Here is a 19075-nt window from a genome sequence, read left to right as displayed (position 1 = left end):
GATAGATAGATGAAAGAAGTTGGGGAGTGTTTTACCATGAGATATTTGTGATTTTACATAAACACTTAAGATACTTTAAATAGAGTGTCTTAAAATTTAACTGTTAATTTATGTTAAAGACCCCATAGGAGGATGAACAATAAAGATGGTCTAAGAAACTTTCCCTATATATACACTCCCACAGTAAAAATGGTCAAGCAAGGGCATAACCATCGGTCATCTTTTAAAATTGGAATCTCAAATTTATTTTATTAATATTCTAACATAATAGTATAATCTAATTTTATTATTTATTTTTTTAAAACAATTGAACCAGTAAAATTATGACGCTTAAGCCAAAAAGGATGAGAAGAGTGTGTACGTAAATCCTCTAGAGACCTTATGTCTTTCTCATTCCTCAACTTTTTATATTTGTTTTTGTTTTTTATTAAAAGACATCCTCACAAGATGTGCAATGAGAATGCTAAGACCATATCTTTACTGGGCGTTTCTCTTTGAGATGCTCAAGTTTTTGGGGCCCATAAATATATTAAAAAACCCAATATTGGGTCCATTAACAAGAGAAACGTTGCTACCAGAAGAAGCTTGAGCAACGCTTGAGAACCGCTACGTGGAGGTTTTTGGTGCGTTGATTAGTAAAAAAAAGAAAAGAATAATAAATTTCCCATTTTTCTTCGTTCTTCTTTCGCAATGGTCTCAATCTTTTCTCTGTCGATCAATCGGATTCATCTGAAGCCCGGCTTAAAGCAGTCCTCGAATCAAGTAGGTTTATTCTGGTGGTTTAAGGCAGACGGCGAGGTCCACCGTCTACCGCGTTGGATACACAAGGTTCATCTCTTGTGGCCTTTAAATGTTTGGGTTTCTCACCATAATGTGTATCTAGTGCAGGGTATGAGTCATAGGGTTTACAATTCGATTGTATTGGGATTTAGGGTTTGGGATTAATATGAGAATTTCGGTTTTAGGGATTAAGGGTTTTGGTTTATTTCAATTGATTGATCTGCGAGAGAAAGAGTCTGAAGAAATTTTGTTTTACCAGGATAATGTGCCTATTGAAGAAGTTTTTGAGAGTCTGAGATGTAGCAAACTTTGTACTTTTTATCTTTTTTTTTGTATTGCAATGTCTTTTATCTATTCCTACTTGTCTCTGTTATTTCAGGTTTTGGGTGATTCTTTTATCGATCAGTGATGGCTTTGAAATGGACACACTTTTCTTCTTTGCTAAAGTTTGTTTTCATGGGTTTCGTTCTTCTTCTTCTCACGTCTCTTATTATTTTTTGTTTTTTTCTGTACCTCACGTTTCTTTCTTTGTTTTGCAGGTGTGTTTTGCTAGCAAATAATAATCTGATCTAAGGATGGTGGAAGCTATGTAAGTTGACTTCTCTTAATACCATACTTGATCTGTTAATGTCTCTTTTGCTTGCCTTCTGGCGTTAATGGTGTTCATATTTTACAGGTTCTTGGAATGTCCGGAGAATAAGGTATTTGTTTTGCTTCTTTCTCTTCCTTTCGCTATTTCTAGCTGCAACCTTTGATCCTGCACAATCTTCACTCTGTTGGCATACATATGTTTGTTTTTCCTTGCCCAAATCATCTACTTGGACCACACATGTTACAGTTTCTGATTCAAGTAACTAATAAGCTTCCTTATGTTACAGGTTACTCGGTGTGTGAAGAACCTGCAATGATGCTAATCAGAGATTTCAGTCGCAGATATTCTGACCATCCAAGCAAATATAAAGTATCATGGAGATGTGATCAGGTTTCCTTCTCCTTATCTCTGTTTTTTCCTTTCTCTAACTTTGGAGTCTGCATATAATCTATGGTTTAAATATATAATGCTAACACGGCGTGATTGAGATCAAGTAATTGTCACGTCTCTGATTTTATTTTGTATATGATGATGATGAATCTTCGTTCTTCTTCTTCTTCGTATATGATCCGAAATTTTGTATATGATGATGACGATGATTTTAAAAAATTGAGCAACCTTCTTTGGGTTCTCTAGTAAAGGAATGATTTTGCAAAAATACTCTTAGGGTTGCTTTACTTAAATTAGTATTAACTATATGATAAATTAATTTGAGAGTAACTTAGGAGAGGTACTCCACTAATGATGCTCTAACTTTCCCTATACATACACTCCCACAAAAGCTTTGGATTTTAGGTTTTTCTTAAAATCTTTCCTTTCGTTAATTTATATTTTTTGGTGGCTAAAAATGGCAATCAGTAGTAATCTCCTTGCCACGAGCAACGCCGTCAAATTGAATGGTGTCAGCTTCTTCTCCTATTTTACCGGCAAACCTAACCGCTACTTGGCTCGTTGTTGGTCGCAGACTACTAGTACCCCTAGAGTCCAAACTTCGTGTTGTAATCGTCAAACGTCTTTGAAAGCTGCGACGTCGTCAATTAAACCTAAGGCAGAATCAGGTCCTAACAGTGACGGAATTGGAATCATCCGTTTCTTAAGAGGAAAAAGCTATCTCGTTACTGGTGCAACAGGGTTTCTTGCCAAAGGTAAGTAAAAACTCTAAATTAGAGTTATCTTCTTATCCAACTAAACTTATTTTCAGGTTTAAAAATTGTTCGTTGCAGTGTTGATTGAGAAATTGTTGAGGGAAAGTCCTGAGATTGGGAAGTTCTTCCTTCTCATGAGATCCAACGATCAAGAATCAGCAAACAAGAGACTCTATGATGAGGTCTGTTGTAAATGTTTTCATTCGCAACCATTTTAATGTTGGTTCCTTAAAATCACATTTTGCATCCTTTTTTTTTTCTTTCATTTTTCAAACAGATCATAAGCTCGGATCTGTTCAAGCTTCTGAAGCAGATGCACGGGAGCTCTTATGAAGCTTTCATGAAGAGCAAGTTAATTCCAGTAATTGGAGACATTGGAGAAGACAATCTAGGGATCGAACCTGAAATAGCAGACATGATTAGTGGGGAGATTGATGTCATTATCAGTTGTGGTGGTCGTACAACATTCGAAGACAGGTGTTTCCTCTGTTTCTTCTTGCTCGGTTATTGACTGCTTGCAAATTAACCGTAGTAATTAATAAATCACTTTGCTTTTAATCCAAACAAACGGACACAGATACGACTCTGCCCTAAATGTCAATGCTCTTGGACCTGATAGGCTCTTAAGCTTCGGAAAAGAATGCAAAAATTTGAAACTCTTCCTCCATTTTTCAACTGGTATGAGTTTTTTAAAATTGTTTTGGCCGAGTATATAAGAGGTTTTTGTAGAAAACTTTCAGAAGCTTTTTTTTTTTTTTTTTTTTTTTGAATACGTAGCTTACGTGACTGGCAAGAAAGAGGGGACAGTACTAGAGACTCCTCTCTGTGTCGGAGAAAACATACGTTCTGACTTAAACATCGAATCAGAGCTAAAACTAGCTTCAGAAGCTGTAAAAGAGTTCCATGGCAGCGAAGAAAACAAGAAACTGAAAGATTTCGGCTTTGAAAGGTGAGAATACAATACACGTGAACATTTTACTTACTTCAGCACCTAGCTACTACGCTTTTATCTTATGTAACAACAATTGTTTTCTTATGAGAATCAGAGCTCACCACTATGGCTGGGAAAACAGTTACACATTCACAAAAGCCATAGGGGAGACTATGATAAACAGCAATCGAGGAGATTTGCCTGTGGTGATCATAAGGCCTAGTATTATCGAAAGCTCTTACAAGGAGCCTTCCCCTGGATGGATCCAAGGATTAAGGTTTAAAAATTGTTTTTTGACAAAGGACTATATGATATATTAGCTTGTGGTTTTTTAACTGAAAATTAAAATTAGGCTTTTAATAAATATATTAAAAAAAACAAAAAACAGAATGACAGATCCAATCATAGTGGCCTATGCCAAAGGCCAACTTGCTGACTTCTGGGGAGATTCTCAAGCTTTATTAGACGTTATACCAGTTGACATGGTTGTGAACGCTGCAATAGCAGCCATGGCAAAGCATGGTTGTGGTATCTCAGAGCTTAAAGTTTACAATGTCACTTCTTCATCTCATTCGAATTTCATGCGAGTTGGTGAATTGATGGACCTCTCTCATCAACATCTTTGTGACTCTCCACTGGAAGAAACAGTGATAGACTTAGAGCGTATGAGATTCCACAGTTCCTTAGAGAGTTTCACTTCCTCTTTATCAAACACAATCACAAAACAGGAAAGAGTGATTGACAACGAAGGAAGAGAAATATTGAGCATGAGAGGAAAGAGGAAGCTAAACTATTTTGTGTCCTTGGCAAGAACATATGAGCCTTACACATTCTTTCAAGCTCGGTAAGTAACATACTTACCCTTTTTGTTCTTTTATTAAAGCAAAAGGCTAACAGATTAATTATACTGACCAATAAGTCAATATATATACCAGGCTTGACGACACCAATACAACAAGTCTGATACATGGGATGTCAATGAAAGAGAGAAAGATGTTTGGGTTCGATATCAAAAGCATTGACTGGGAGCATTACATTGTCAACGTTCATCTTCCAGGTCTCAAAAAGGAATTTCTTTCAGTGAAGACTTGAGTTGAAGAGAGTTTATTTGATGATATGAATGTAATTAATATATATATTTATGTTTATATATTTATGTTTTTCCAAATGCAATGTATTTATGTTTTTTTATTTATTTTGTAAATAACAATTTTAATAAAAGATATTAGTACAGATTCAAAAAGATTTTAATAGATATCACAGACAATTTTTGCATATTAAAATAATTTCGAAAATATTTAAAATAAATAAATCTGTTATTATTATTGAAACAAGAAATTTTTTATTAGTATCAGTTATTCATAAATGATACCAAATTTTAAAATCATTTATAAAAACTGACACAATAATTTAAAATTATTTGTTATAACTGATTTAATATAACATGTTTGAAATAAATCGATGTAAATTATTTGCATCAACAAATAGTAAATTTTTTTTTTAAAATGATACAAATTATATTTACATCACTTAAATCTGATAGCAAAAATATAAAAAATAAATGATTTAAAACAACACCTTTTCTGTAGTGTACTTTCCTTCAATAATTTAAAAAATTTGTTGGTGGCTAAAAATGGCAACCAGAAATCTGCTCGCCACGACCAACGCCGTCAAGTTGAATGGTGTCAGCTTCTCCTCCTCTTTTACCGGCAAACCTAACCGCTACCTTGCTCGTTGTTGGCCACAGACTACTACTAGTCGTAGAGTCCAAACTTCGTGTTATTATCGTGAGACGTCATTGAAAGCTGTGACGTCGTTAGAGAGGCCTGAGGTAGAAACAGATCTTAACAGTGAAGGAATTGGAATCGTCCGTTTCTTAAAAGGAAAAAGCTATCTCGTTACTGGTGCAACAGGGTTTCTTGCCAAAGGTAAGTAAAAACCCTAAATTTGCGTTTTCTTCTTAGCCAAGTAAACTATTTTTTAGGTTAATGAATTCTTCATTGCAGTGTTGATTGAGAAAATGTTGAGGGAAAGTCCTGAGATTGGGAAAATCTTCCTTCTAATGAGATCCAAGGATCAAGAATCAGCAAACAAGAGACTCTACGATGAGGTCTGTTAGTTTTACATATTTCCATTCTCAACCATTACAAGTTTGGTTCCTTTAAACTTTTTGTATCCTTTTTGTTTTGTTTTGTTTCAAACAGATCATAAGCTCTGATCTGTTCAAGCTTCTGAAGCAAATGCACGGGAGCTCTTACGAAACCTTTATGAAGAGCAAGTTGGTTCCAGTAATTGGTGACATTGGAGAAGACAATCTAGGGATCGAACCTGAAATAGCAGACATGATTAGTAAGGAGATTGATGTCATTATCAGTTGTGGTGGTCGTACAACATTCGACGACAGGTGTTTTGTCTGTTTCTTCTCGCTATGTTTTTCATTGCTCGCAAACTAACAACTGTAGTAATTAATTGATGACTTTGCTTTTAATCCAAACAAACGGAAACAGATACGACTCCGCCCTAAGTGTCAATGCTCTTGGACCTAATAGGCTCTTAAGCTTCGGAAAAGAATGCAAGAAATTAAAAATTTTCCTCCATTTTTCAACTGGTATGAGTTTTTTTTAAAAAAAAATTGTTTTGGCCGAGATTAAGGTGTTTGCAGAAAACTTTCAGAAACTGATTTTTTTTTTTCTTTTTTTTTTTTTTTGGATACGTAGCTTACGTGACTGGCAAGAGTGAGGGGTTAGTACTAGAGACTCCTCTGTGTATTGGAGAAAACATAACTTCTGACTTGAACATCGAATCCGAGCTGAAACTAGCTTCAGAAGCTGTAAGAAAGTTCCATGGCAGAGCAGAAACCAATAAACTGAAAGAACTCGGTTTTGAAAGGTGAGAATAAACGAGAAAATATTTACCTTATGCAGCATGCACCTTCTAAGTTTTAATCTTAGGTAACAACAATTACTTTCTTATCTACGAAAATCTGAAACAATATGTCGTTATGTTATGAGAAACAGGGCTCAACACTATGGGTGGGATAATAGTTACACATTCACAAAAGCCATGGGTGAGACTATACTTAAAAGCAATCGAGGAGACTTGCCTGTGGTGATCATAAGGCCTAGTACTATCGAAAGCTCTTACAAGGAGCCTTTCCCTGGCTGGATCCAAGGAATAAGGTTAAAAAAATTGATTTTACAAACAAGGGACTACTAGATTAGTTTGTGGTTTTAAGTACTGAAATTTTTTATTTGATGCAAAACAGAATGCTTGATCCAATCATCGTTGGCTATGGCAAAGGCCAGATTTCTGGATTCTGGGCAGATTCTAAATCTTTATTGGACATCACACCTGTTGATATGGTTGTGAACGCGGCAATAACAGCCATGGCAAAGCATGGTTGTGGTGTACCAGAGCTCAAAGTTTACATTGTCGCTTCTACATCTCATGCAAACCCACTGCGATTTGGCGAGTTGATGGACCTCTCTTACCAACATCTGCGTGACTCTCCACTGGAAGATACAGAGATAGATTTAGCGCCTATGAAATACCACAGTTCCTTAGAGAGTTTCACCTCCTCTGTGTCCAACACGATAAAAATAAAAGAAGGAGATCAGTCACATATATCCACAATGAGCGATAAGGGAAAGAGGAGGCTAAACTATTTTGTGTCCATGGCAAGAACATATAAGCCTTACATGTTCTTTCAAGCGCGGTAATCAATATACACCATATATACTTGGCCTTGTTCTTATATTATAAAGCAATCATGAGACTACTAACCCATAATTCAAAATCTATATATATATATATATACTAGGTTTGACGATACGAATACAACAAGTTTGATGCATGAGATGTCTATGGAAGAGAGAAAGATGTTTGAGTTCAATACCAAAGACATTGACTGGAAGCATTACATTGCCAACGTTCATCTTCCGGGTCTCAAAAAGCAATTCTTTCAGGGATGAGCGATGATCCAGTTAAAGAGAATTAATGATTTAAGATTTATGATATAAACGAATAAAATAAAATAAAAACTCCCCTTATTATTATTATTATTATTTATTTTTTTTGGCACAAAGTACTTGTGTTGTGCTCATGCATGCATGTATCAATTAATCATATAATTTTAATAAAATTTTATTCTCAACAACCAAATCGACCCCAGTAATGATTCTTTCTAAAAGATGTTCGAGTTCTGCAGCTAATATATATGGGCTTGGGCTTGAGCTTGGGCTCAAACAGTCAAAAGAAAGGGCTTTGGTTAGTTTAACTAATTTCTAAAACCAACTAAACCCTAAATTGAAAGGCTCTCCCTATCTCCGGCGATTGTCGCCGGCGTTCTGTAACTCACTGGTGAACAATTTTTGTTTTTTCTTTTCTCCGGAGTAGTAGAGAAGCAAAAGCTATATAGAGATGCCTTCGAAGAAGAAGCAGTCGAGGACGCCATCACGGCTATCCAATTCAGAACCGCCTGCGTCTCCCAAAACGCCGGCGTCTTCAACAACGAGTCGAGACACAGATTCTATCAACGAAGAAGAACTTAGGAGAAGTATTGAAGAAGCGTCAGCTTCGTTTCCTTGTCTTCTCGGAAAAGCTGCAATCATTGGAAGAGTAGCCGATGTTGCATCAGAGTCTATCAGAGGCTCTAAGATTTGGCTATCGGAAACTTCGATGGTCGCTGCTTCTCTCAGCCCTGGTTCCACTGTATCGGTAATAAAAATTGAATATTTTTTTTTTCTCCTTTTGAGCTGTGGATGCAAAATTTTGATTCTTTCTAAAGCTTTGAAAATGCTAATGATAAATAGGTATCACTGGCTTCTCCGGAGAGTAGATTTTCGAGAAGCTTCCCTCTCAGCTCGATAAAAGCTGAATATGGAGATGACAGTGATAGTAGTAGCATTGCAAATGAACCAGGGAACTATTTTGTGCTTGCCACTGTTTTCTCTTCTTCAAAGGTCAGAATTCGAAGTAATCTTTGCGGTCTGATATTTTATTTTTTGGTTGAATGAAAAATTTCAATCCTTTTGCAATTTTTCAATTGCAGGTTTTGAAGGATGCTGTTCGTATTTCATTGAATCTATGCTATGGGCTTGGTTGTCCTGTCTCAGGCAGGACTGTTTTTGTTTACCCTGTTAGCGGGCCTTCTTTAAGTGATCAGTTAAACGGGAATGGTGGATCACTCAGTAATGATGTTAATCATCTTTCGCTTCTTGCGTGCAAAGAGTTGTCTTTGGAGTTGACTCCCTTCAGGAATATGTTACTACAAGCTAATAATGGTTTTCAAAGTTCTCACGAGCAGAACGGAAATGGGAATTCAACTCCTAAGACACCATCAAACTTGCTTAAGTTTAGTTCTCCTCGCCCCAAATCTCCGGCTTCACCAATCAAAGAGGACCCTGTTTTCAGTACCAAGCAGCAGTTTTCATCTGAAAGCTCACTTGATTTACGAGAGGTGTTGAGCAATGAAAGTTCGAAAAGGCTTCTGCAGATTTGTGCAAGTTCGTGGCTTTACCCTTGTAGCCTGCTGTATGGGAATTTCGTCGCTGTACCAATTCTCTCAGAAATCTGTATATTCTGTGTCAAAGGAGCTGATAAAAGGCCATCTGATACGTCCAATAGAAATCATGCTTTTATGATAAATCAGGAAACTAAAGTCTACCTCCATCATACATTGGACTTAGCATCTGGAACATCTGCGCAAGGTCTGCAGTTTGATGAAGACAATGAAGGAGAAAATTCAGGATGTGAACTCGCAAAGTTAGGTGGTCTCTCTAAAGAATATACAATTTTGAGGGACATAATTGTTTCCTCATCCACAAAGAATTCCTTATCAAGGTAACTATTGCAGTAATTTAAGCAATTTGAGCATATTGTAAGAGACTCTGTATTAGCCAAATAAACATGCTTGTAAAGTGGAAAAAGTCTGTATGTAGTCCACCTAAGTTTTCCGTGTCGCGCTCATTGAACTCACTTGGAAGGTTGAGAATATTGTCTAGCCAATAAAATGAGTATTTATTCACTTTTTCCTGATGAAAGCTGTTACTATTCCGCTGATATGTATGCTTTACTACTTATATGAGCATCGTCATATAGCAAGGCTAAGTCCATCTGGTTGTTAATTTTGTTAATACTACTACCTTCTTAGATTTTTGTTTTACTAATTATTAATATGTTTATAATTGGCATGATCATCTTAGTCTTGGTTTGCGACCTACAAAGGGAGTGCTTATTCATGGACCTCCAGGCACAGGGAAAACATCTTTGGCTCGGTCCTTTGCCCGTGATTCTGGTGTCAACTTTTTCTCTGTGAATGGATCTGAGATTATAAGCCAGTATTTGGGTGAAAGTGAGAAAGCTCTAGATGAGGTTTTCAGATCTGCTAGCAATGCTTCACCTGCTGTGGTTAGAATTTTACACTATCCTCTTTATTATTTACCAGATTTTATTGTGATCTTTTGATATTCACTTGATACCCCAACAACAGATATCTCTGCATATTAATTTCGTAGCTGCTTGCAAATTTTGTTTCTTATAAAGGTGTTCATTGATGACTTGGATGCCATTGCTCCTGCCCGGAAAGAAGGAGGCGAAGAATTGTCTCAGAGGATGGTAGCTACGTTACTGAATTTAATGGATGGAATAAGTAGGAGTGATGGCGTTGTTGTAATTGCTGCAACCAATAGACCTGATAGCATTGAGCCCGCCCTTAGACGGCCGGGAAGACTAGACAGGGAAATTGAAATTGGTAAGACGAGGACCTTGTGAAAAGCAGACCATGTTTGATATAGTTCAGATTCTTACTCCCTAATACGTGTTTAACTATTTCCTAAATAATTTAGGTGTACCATCTTCTGCACAACGGTCCGATATACTTCACACAATTCTCCGTGGGATGCATCATTCACTTTCAGTCATCCAGGTTGAACAGCTTGCTATGGCAACACATGGTTTTGTTGGTGCAGATCTGTCTGCACTGTGTTGTGAGGCAGCCTTTGTTTGCTTAAGGCGGCATCTTGATCAGAGCTCCTCCTCTAACAATTCGCCTCTTGAAGAAGCACCTATTGCTGAATCCTCGACAATTATGTCAGACATATCATCTGATGATTCGGATTCTGCATCATCATGTGTCACAGTTTCAACCACTACTCCAGAGGATCAGCAATCATTGGGTTTAAATGGGACAGTCTCTCTAGTAGCAGATGGTATTCAAAACGGTGGCAACTCTTGTTCTGAACAGATACTTAGCAAAGAAGGGGAACCTACCTTAAGTGTAGGATTTGAAGATTTTGAAACTGCTAAGACCAAAATCAGACCTAGTGCCATGCGAGAGGTATGGCCATTCCTCCTAGAAAGTTAAGCTGACTTAATGAGGAGCTGCTCTCAACTCTTCGTATAATTGTTTCCCTCATTCTGACCCATTTTCTCTAGTTTTCTGATCTACTTAAGATGATGATCTCTTCACTTTATTCACGTCACGTTTCAAATTGCCTGAATGACACCAGGATTGGATTTATTTTTTTGTCACTTCCTCATATATTATCTGGTTAGGATAGGAACTGTAAAATTTTCGGTGGTCCAGTGTCATGGTAATTTTCTTTGAAGGTTCAGATGTCTGTTACCTATAGTGTTTTATTTAAAGATGTTCCAGTGTTAAACTAGACTTACTCTATCTCAGTCTAATTGCTGGTTGGTGTGAAACTCTCAGGTGATACTAGAGGTTCCTAAAGTTAACTGGGAAGATGTTGGTGGCCAAAACGAGGTGAAAAATCAACTAATGGAAGCAGTAGAATGGCCTCAAAAACATCAGGACGCGTTTAAGAGAATAGGTACAAAGCCACCAAGTGGGATACTGATGTTCGGTCCTCCTGGATGTAGCAAGACCCTTATGGCACGTGCAGTAGCTTCTGAAGCCGGGCTTAATTTCCTTGCAGTCAAAGGTCCAGAACTATTCAGCAAATGGGTTGGTGAATCAGAGAAGGCTGTGAGGTCCCTTTTTGCGAAGGCAAGAGCAAATGCCCCCTCTATTATCTTTTTTGATGAGATTGATAGTCTTGCCTCCATTAGGGGCAAAGAAAATGATGGAGTGTCAGTTTCAGACAGAGTTATGAGCCAACTTCTTGTGGAGCTCGATGGTTAGTAACCACCACCCTAACGATCGATATTTATATGTAGTGTCAAATTGCAGGGACCTGATTGCTTACATGTCGAAATCAGGTTTGCATCAAAGAGTTGGTGTTACCGTCATTGCTGCTACAAACCGGCCAGACAAGATCGATTCTGCCCTACTAAGACCTGGTCAATTACTTTCTTACTCTGATTCTTTTGATTTTCACAAAAAAAAAAATTTGAAAATTCGTTTGGTGATACTGACTTAAGATGTTATTATATTTCAGGACGCTTTGACCGCTTGTTATATGTTGGACCGCCTAATGAAGCTGATCGTGAAGCAATACTCAAAATCCATTTGCGTAAAATCCCATGCAGCTCTGATATTTGTTTAAAGGAACTCGCTTCCATTACCAAAGGCTACACAGGAGCTGACATATCATTGATATGCAGAGAAGCAGCTATTGCTGCACTCGAAGTAAGCTCTTTTTCCTTGATTTACCAGTCCTTATTTTCAGTGGAAAGCCTGAAATTTTTCGCAAGTGTCTCATATCGTTTTATATCAATCAGGAGAGTCTTGAAATGGAGGAAATAAGTATGCGACATTTAAAAGCTGCGATTAGCCAAATCGAACCAACAGAGATTCAGTCTTACAAAGCACTGTCTGAAAAATTCCAAAGACTTGTCCATACAGATCCACAAAGAGATGAGGAGGTTACACAATCAGGAAACAAAAGCCGACCTCTATGGTAAACATCTCTATCCAGTCTGTTCAGTTTATTTAGTTGTCAAAAGTTACTCACTTTGATGCTATGATGCTATCATGTTTCCAGGACGCCATTAAAATCCGTTGCACTGTTTCTTCGCCGCCACATTGGTTTGTAAACAAATGTTGGAACCAGCAAACTTGGGCAATTCTCCATCATTAACATACGTATTTAGTTTATTAATATTATATATTGGTTTTGTTGGTCTCACAAAGACTTGTACAAATCAACAAAACGAATAGCATGATGTATATATTTGGATGACTGATTCTTATCTCCTGCAATGCAAACCTAAAGTAAGCCACCATTATGAAAGTAACTATTCGCTTTAAAACAGATAATGTCGATGAGTACCACCCACAAAAGTAGTTCATTGGTTTCCATAACAGACAGAATCTGATCATCGTAAAAAAAGAATAAAAAGGTATCTTTAATCTGAACTCTGACATTACAACTCCAAAATTCCCGTTACAACAGTTTCTAGATTCTAGAAAAATAATACTGGTAAAGATAAAAGATTGACAGAGAGACAAGCCCCTAGAGGTTCTGCCTATAGTCGAAGCTCATTGGTTGTTGACTGCAGAACTGTGCCTGGAGAAACAGCACAAGTTTTCATTCTGTGAACACAATTTCAAAGAGAATAATAGAAAGAGAGGAAAATCAAATGTGTTTATTTACCTGAAGAGAAGCATTCATGAACTGCTCATACGGATGAGCATACAACATAGCTGCATTAGGCCACTGCATATACATAGCATCCCTTGAAGCCTGGTTTAAAAATGTGGTGCCATAGAGACTCGTAATAGAGCTTGGAGGTGGCCCGAAACCAAGGGAAGCAGGAGTACTTGGAATTTGGTTATATCCAGTGAATCCCATTTCGTAGTATGGTGTCGGCATTTGCTGAAAGTTGAAGGGTGGTAGATTGAAATTCTGATTCACCGGAAGGCTCCTAATGTACCTGCATTCACACACACAATTATCATCAACCATCATGTATGAAACTGACTGTTGCTTTTCGCTAGTATAGTTTCGCAGTTGCTTTACACACCTTTCGTGTCTGCGGTCATAATCAGGGTCAAACCGATCCTTCACTATGTCTCTAAATACTGCAACACGAGATGTTGGACCACTCTCCCTGAGGCTTAAGCTCCTCTCAGCTTCAACATAAGCATTCTTAGATTCTTGCTTGTCATCTCTGTTAATACTCGTATTCCTTCCATACACCTGAGTTTCAGATGAAGAGTCATCACAATTAAGACCTGGAAGACCACTAAATATCCGTTCTCTAGCCCTTTCATACTCTTCTTTCCTCTCCTCAACACTTCTAAGAGGACCACATCTCTTTTCTAGTTCACCAGCGCCAAATTCAGATCCTTTAGAAGGCCGAGTCTTGATTGAAACTTTCATGCGCTCAAATTTACCATTTTCTGATGGTTTAGCCACAGGGATTTCAGACAAGCAAACCGCAGGAAATCTGCTCTCTGCTGTTTTGGTCACAAGGATTCTGTTTTCGTTTCCATCTGCACCACTGTCGAGAACCGCTGTAGCTAGTCCATAGTGGTTAGCAACACGATGGGCTGCAAGACGAAGATACGAGGTAGGAAAATGCTGGAACTCAAACTGCTGCTGTTCAGGGTTCTGCAAGAACCTTTGAACATCAAGTTCCATCCGCAAAACTGACATAACAAGAAAAATCAAAATAGAGGCTTAGGTACAGCAGAAAAACAAAATTGAGGAGTAAAGAGTAATTCATGAAATATAAAACTACACAAAAGCCAGGATACCACCAACCAAACCAGATAACCACACAAAAAAAGCCAAGCTACTATCAGCAAAACCAGATAAAGAAGATATAACTAATAACTCAAACAAGCATCAGATACAAGATCTTTCACAAGTATATTAATAAGTAACACTTCTGATCCAAAACCTACTTTATGAATCACTTTGCTCATGGTATGAAACAAACGCATACAAGAAAGTTTATAGCTTTGATAACATTAACAGTGATTTTACAATACAAGGCAAATGGGCACTTCCAAAACCGCAAATCTAAGAAGAGAGCTAATAGTTGCCTGAAAACCCAAAATCAATTCAGAGAAGTAGAGACATATCGAAATCCCCATCAAACGAGCAAACAATTTCCATAAAAACTACTTGAAATCCCTAATCACGATATAAGCTAGAATTCAGATAAAACCACCAATCAAAAATCCAAACTTTTTTGTCCAGGCGACAAGAATCAGCTCTAATTTTAGGATATTAAAGTTTACGACACGAATCAAACAACAAAGACCCCCAAAAAAAAGAAGGGAGCTAACTCGTGAGACGATGGCGAGGGTTCTGCAAAGCCTCAACCAAAAAAGGATCCGCATTAAACCCATTATCTCCCATAACCACACCACCGGTTCCCGCGGCGTTTTCCGGCGACGCTGCGTCCATTAGAAAAAGGGAATTGATGTATTACTACTAGAGAGAGTTTTGGATATTGTTTCCTCTAATCACCTCGCCGCGTCTCTTTCTTGTTTCCTATTCTCTCCGCAGCAAAAGAGAAGAAAAAAATCAAGAGGAAGAGGTGAATCCAAATCGGAGCATATTGAGGGCGGCGAGAGAGAAGATGAATATGCAAAGCCAAATCTTATCTTTCTCTCTCTCTCTCGGGAAGGCAAAAGCAAACACAGAGAGGGAAAAAGGATACTTTATATTTTCTCTTATTTTTTATTATTTTTTTCCTTTTAAGTTTTTATTTTTGCAAAAAATATCTTATACTCAGTCACATACATTTTTTTGTTTGATGTAACATAAATTTTCTCTTACAATCATAATTATTTATTTATAAGATTGGTTGTTAGTTTAATTTCCTAATTATATATCTGTAGGTTTCATAATACAAAACAAAACAGAAATTGTGATGAAGACAAGACAAGAGAAGAGAAGAGCCACGAGATCGATAGTTATTGACTTACTAAAATATTAAATAATATCAAATTCAAAATTAGAATCATATAATCTATCCAAAACTAACGTTTGAAAATTAATTTATCTAGTGATTATAAAATTATTCACAAAATTTGTAAATTAACTCATGTATTGTTAAGGATATATAATTTTGAATAGTTTCGAGTATTTGTTAGGGTGTTCGGATATATCTAATCGGATTCAGGTATCTGATTTATTTACTAAAAATATCCGATATGATATTTTTAAGTTTGGGTTTGGATTCAGATATTTTGCCCAACTCTACTAGTATCCTTAGCCGGGCACCACTATAATTCAGGTTGGACTCTCCACTAAGTATATCAATATCCCTCTCGACCTAATCGTGTGGAGTTACTAAAAAAAACTCCCGGCAAAATCTCTAGTGGCTCTAGTGTGTCTCCAAGCTGTGACTCAGCCTTCTTGATTTATTGTTTGATTGTTTGGTTTTAAGGTAGTTTATATATAACCCTACCACAAGGCAGTCCTTAATTACTAGAGATCATGCATATTGGCACATGCTTCTTTGGATACGACCTCGAGGATCAATTAAAAGTATTGTTCGTACCATTAATTAGACTATATGAAGCATGCTTGTCAAGACGAAGTAGTGGAGGAACCTATAAGATCTCACTTTCCATTTCGGGGTGCAGTTTGTCTATTACCGAGCAATGACGAGACATGGCTCTAGCCTCTATTCTACATTCTAGACTCTAGTTCTACATTTAAATTGATGAGTTTTGATTTTAGGTCTGAGAAATTTTATCATGTGGAAGCCCATTGAAAAATGACGTTTCAACTCTAATAAACTACGTACCAAGGGAAGTTAATTAGGATTCGTGTATTACAACAAGAAGGACAAGAAAATTTGGAAGGATGCTGAGAAAGAGGAGACACAAGGATGGTCCAGGATTTTCTTTTACGAGATGGAGGTTTTTTTTTGCCAGTTTTGGGTGCTACTAGTTGTGGTGAGGTATCCCTTATGATGTCGATGTCGCCAAGAGTAATATATAACATGCAGAATGTACCATCCATTATTCCAAATCGCCAAGAGTAAAATAGTATTTGATCGACAAGATATTTTACCGTCAGAAATATCTTATACACATCGATAATAATGATGGGATGCTAGAAAGAGAGGAGACATGCGTGACGTCAAAGAGACTCCAAAACAACACAAGAGTTGGAAAGTTTGAATATAAAAAAAGTAGATTAGATTTGTTTTTTCAAGATCCAAATCTAAACATAGAATTCTATTTTTATTTTATTTTTGGGATAGAAAGAGTCAGAGAGACATGTACATAATAGTAATTAAATTTAAATCCAAAAGAGCATATAAACCCCTGCCATTACTCCAAGTTAATGCAATATAATGCAGTCCAAAGCTCCCCCCACGCTCCTTATAAGGCGCGTTTATTATATATAGTCTCCCATTCAATGGCTCAATCAGATCTACAGTGAAACCCACACGCGTCTTTGGCTGGCTCTTTTTATAAACCTTAACAATTCCTTCTTCTTCTTCTTCTTCCTCCTCATTTTAGTAACTCTTAAACCTTAAAAAGCTTTCCAACAATGGCGGAACCAGTTTTGGAGGACACTTACCTTAGTTTCTCTTCCGAATTCGATTCCATCGCCATCGCGATCTCTCCTCCTCCCTGTGATAATTTCTGCAATTCTAGCTCCGATCAAGCTCCTCTACTTAAGAACTCAATCTCCGATCTTAGGTTTTTCATCGACGACGACGGAGACGGAGACTACGAGTTGAATTTTGATGACAGTGTCGACGACCTTTACTTTCCTTCTGAGAACGAATCCTTCTTCGTCGACGGAGAAATGTCCGGTGATTTTACTCCGGCGTCGGAAACTTCAGGCGATTCTGTTAACGAATACGCGGAGAAGGACACGAACGGCGTGTTGATATCTACTTCAAGCTGCTACGATCGAGAATCGCCTAAGGATTCTGATTGCTCTGTTACTATACAAAGCTTGAGTCGGACAAATCACTTCGATCAGAAACTTAAGGTTGAGGAGGACAAATCAATTACGACGAAGGGGCAAAAAGAGATTGATCAAGAAGAATTGAGGAACTATAAGTACAGGATATTGGATCAAGATGGTTGTGCAGAAGGTGATGAGAAGAAGAGGAACGTGAGACTCATTAGAAACCGTGAGAGTGCTCACCTTTCAAGACAGAGGAAGAGACATTACGTTGAGGAGTTAGAAGATAAAGTTAAGAATATGCATTCCACTATTACGGATTTGAACAGTAAGATGTCTTACTTCATGGCTGAGAATGTCACTTTGAGGCACCAAGTAGGATCCGGAATGTCACTTCTTCCACGGCCTGGAATGTATTATCCAGTGCTTTCTCCGTGGATGCAATGTCCTGCTTACATGGTTCAATCACAAGGTTCTCAAGTGGCCACTTTGTTTCCTATTCCTCGGTTGAAACCAAAACAATCTGTGGCTAAGGCGAAGAAGTTCAAGAAGGTTGCTAGTTTGAGTGTTCTTGGTCTTCTGTTTTGTCTGTCTTTGTTTGGTTCATTGGCTCCCTTTGGAGAGTATAAGTCTAACTACGTTACTGACTGGGTTTATGATCAGTCTAGAGGAAGAGTTTTAGATGTTAATCTTCACTTGGATGTGTCTGTTACTAGTAATAGAGTACATTGTGGCAGAGATTCTGATAAAGAAAAGGGAAGAAACGTTTATGCAACAAAGAACTCTGGACCTCGTGGAAATAGTAGTGAACCTCTAGTTGCATCTCTATTTGTTCCAAGGAATGAAAAGCTTGTGAAGATCGATGGGAATTTGATCATTCATTCTATTTTGGCGAGCGAGAAAGCTGTGGCTTCTGAAACGAAGAACGAAGGAGGGAAAAGCGATGAAGCAACTACTAATAAAGGTATTTTTCATGCATTGCCTTTACCTGACTCGACAAGGACAGGGGATATGTCTAAGCATGTCTATAGCGAAAAGCGGAAAGTTCTGTCATCTTCTGGCTCTGTTGATGCTTCGAAAGACCAACTCAAATCAACAACAGCCAATGCTAAAATGCAGCAATGGTTTCGTGAAGGTGTTGCAGGTATTCACAAGTTCCCAATTCCAATCTTGCTGATTCTCCGCTTGAGACATAAACAGCAGTCTTTTTTTTTGCGTATAATAACACCTATTTTTCTTGAATGTATCCACTGATAGGTCCAATGTTCAGTTCCGGGATGTGCACCGACGTGTTTCAGTTTGATGTCTCCACAACCTCAGGCGCCATCATTCCTGCTTCTCCACCTATTCAACAGTCTGAGAACACCATTGATACACACAATGGGAAAAAGAACAGAAGAATCCTCCGTGGTGGTCTTCCAGTATCTGATGTTAATCTAACCAAAGATTATAACAGCTCAAGCAACGAGAACTTCCGGGACACCAAGCCTTCCCCATCAATGGTTGTATCTGTGCTTGTTGATCCCAGAGAAGGCGGTAATGAGATGATGGGAGGAACAAATCCACTGTCCCAAGTTTTTATAGTCTTGCTTGTGGATGGTGTGAAGTATGTAACATACTCATGCGTCCTTCCACAACCTGAAGTCCCTCATCTCGTGACCACTTGACTTCATCTGTATGCAGAAACCATAAAAGAAGGGAGTTTCCACACTATGAATCTAAGTAACATCTTGTACCGTTGTTAGTTTTTTGTGAATTAGATATAGAAATCCTAACCCTGTAATCTTTTGATCTTTTATAACCCCAGAAAGTTACACATCAGGCCTATTCATTG

At 37.7% G+C, this 19075-nt stretch overlaps 5 protein-coding genes across 16 annotated transcripts; 4 read left to right on the top strand and 1 right to left on the bottom strand.

Annotated features, from left to right (window-relative positions):
- The first annotated feature begins 573 nt into the window (after nt 1-573).
- Nucleotides 574-4691, top strand: LOC104791960 (fatty acyl-CoA reductase 6, chloroplastic-like). Of its 12 annotated transcripts, none has more exons than XM_087454233.1 (13): nt 574-828; nt 1160-1226; nt 1320-1369; nt 1457-1481; nt 1659-1762; nt 2337-2517; nt 2596-2699; nt 2795-2994; nt 3137-3195; nt 3295-3466; nt 3564-3725; nt 3837-4292; nt 4384-4691. In XM_087454233.1, the coding sequence occupies exons 5-13, from the start codon at nt 1685-1687 to the stop codon at nt 4538-4540; spliced, it is 1569 nt and encodes a 522-aa protein (XP_087310359.1). In that variant the 5' UTR covers nt 574-828; nt 1160-1226; nt 1320-1369; nt 1457-1481; nt 1659-1684; the 3' UTR covers nt 4541-4691. The 12 variants fall into 12 exon arrangements, with proteins under 12 accessions (XP_087310359.1, XP_087310356.1, XP_087310362.1 ...); XM_087454230.1 differs by having other exon boundaries at nt 3095-3195; XM_087454236.1 differs by having other exon boundaries at nt 668-828; nt 2234-2517; nt 3095-3195.
- A 390-nt stretch (nt 4692-5081) lies between these two features.
- Nucleotides 5082-7419, top strand: LOC104699168 (fatty acyl-CoA reductase 6, chloroplastic-like). Its single transcript, XM_010414502.2, has 8 exons — nt 5082-5376; nt 5455-5558; nt 5653-5852; nt 5956-6056; nt 6166-6337; nt 6466-6627; nt 6714-7163; nt 7269-7419. Exons 1-8 carry the CDS (start codon nt 5082-5084, stop codon nt 7417-7419), a joined length of 1635 nt encoding a protein of 544 aa, XP_010412804.2.
- A 275-nt stretch (nt 7420-7694) lies between these two features.
- Nucleotides 7695-12642, top strand: LOC104791959 (calmodulin-interacting protein 111). Its single transcript, XM_010517972.2, has 11 exons — nt 7695-8164; nt 8260-8409; nt 8499-9289; nt 9652-9856; nt 9992-10199; nt 10294-10784; nt 11160-11586; nt 11669-11749; nt 11848-12038; nt 12131-12309; nt 12394-12642. The coding sequence occupies exons 1-11, from the start codon at nt 7868-7870 to the stop codon at nt 12443-12445; spliced, it is 3072 nt and encodes a 1023-aa protein (XP_010516274.1). The 5' UTR covers nt 7695-7867; the 3' UTR covers nt 12446-12642.
- Nucleotides 12635-15064, bottom strand: LOC104791958 (uncharacterized). Its single transcript, XM_019246846.2, has 4 exons — nt 14649-15064; nt 13376-14003; nt 13006-13285; nt 12635-12918 (listed from the first exon to the last, which is right to left on the bottom strand). The coding sequence occupies exons 1-4, from the start codon at nt 14767-14769 to the stop codon at nt 12865-12867; spliced, it is 1083 nt and encodes a 360-aa protein (XP_019102391.2). The 5' UTR covers nt 14770-15064; the 3' UTR covers nt 12635-12864.
- A 1605-nt stretch (nt 15065-16669) lies between these two features.
- Nucleotides 16670-19068, top strand: LOC104791957 (bZIP transcription factor 49-like). The gene is made up of 2 exons (XM_087454228.1): nt 16670-18385; nt 18499-19068. The coding sequence occupies exons 1-2, from the start codon at nt 16876-16878 to the stop codon at nt 18906-18908; spliced, it is 1920 nt and encodes a 639-aa protein (XP_087310354.1). The 5' UTR covers nt 16670-16875; the 3' UTR covers nt 18909-19068.
- The last annotated feature ends 7 nt before the right edge of the window (nt 19069-19075 follow it).

This window comes from Camelina sativa, chromosome 6 (genome assembly GCF_030686135.1).
Source record: "Camelina sativa cultivar CO46 ecotype springtype chromosome 6, ASM3068613v1".
Taxonomy (NCBI): domain Eukaryota; kingdom Viridiplantae; phylum Streptophyta; class Magnoliopsida; order Brassicales; family Brassicaceae; genus Camelina; species Camelina sativa.
This window is presented reverse-complemented; position numbering and strand designations above follow the sequence as displayed.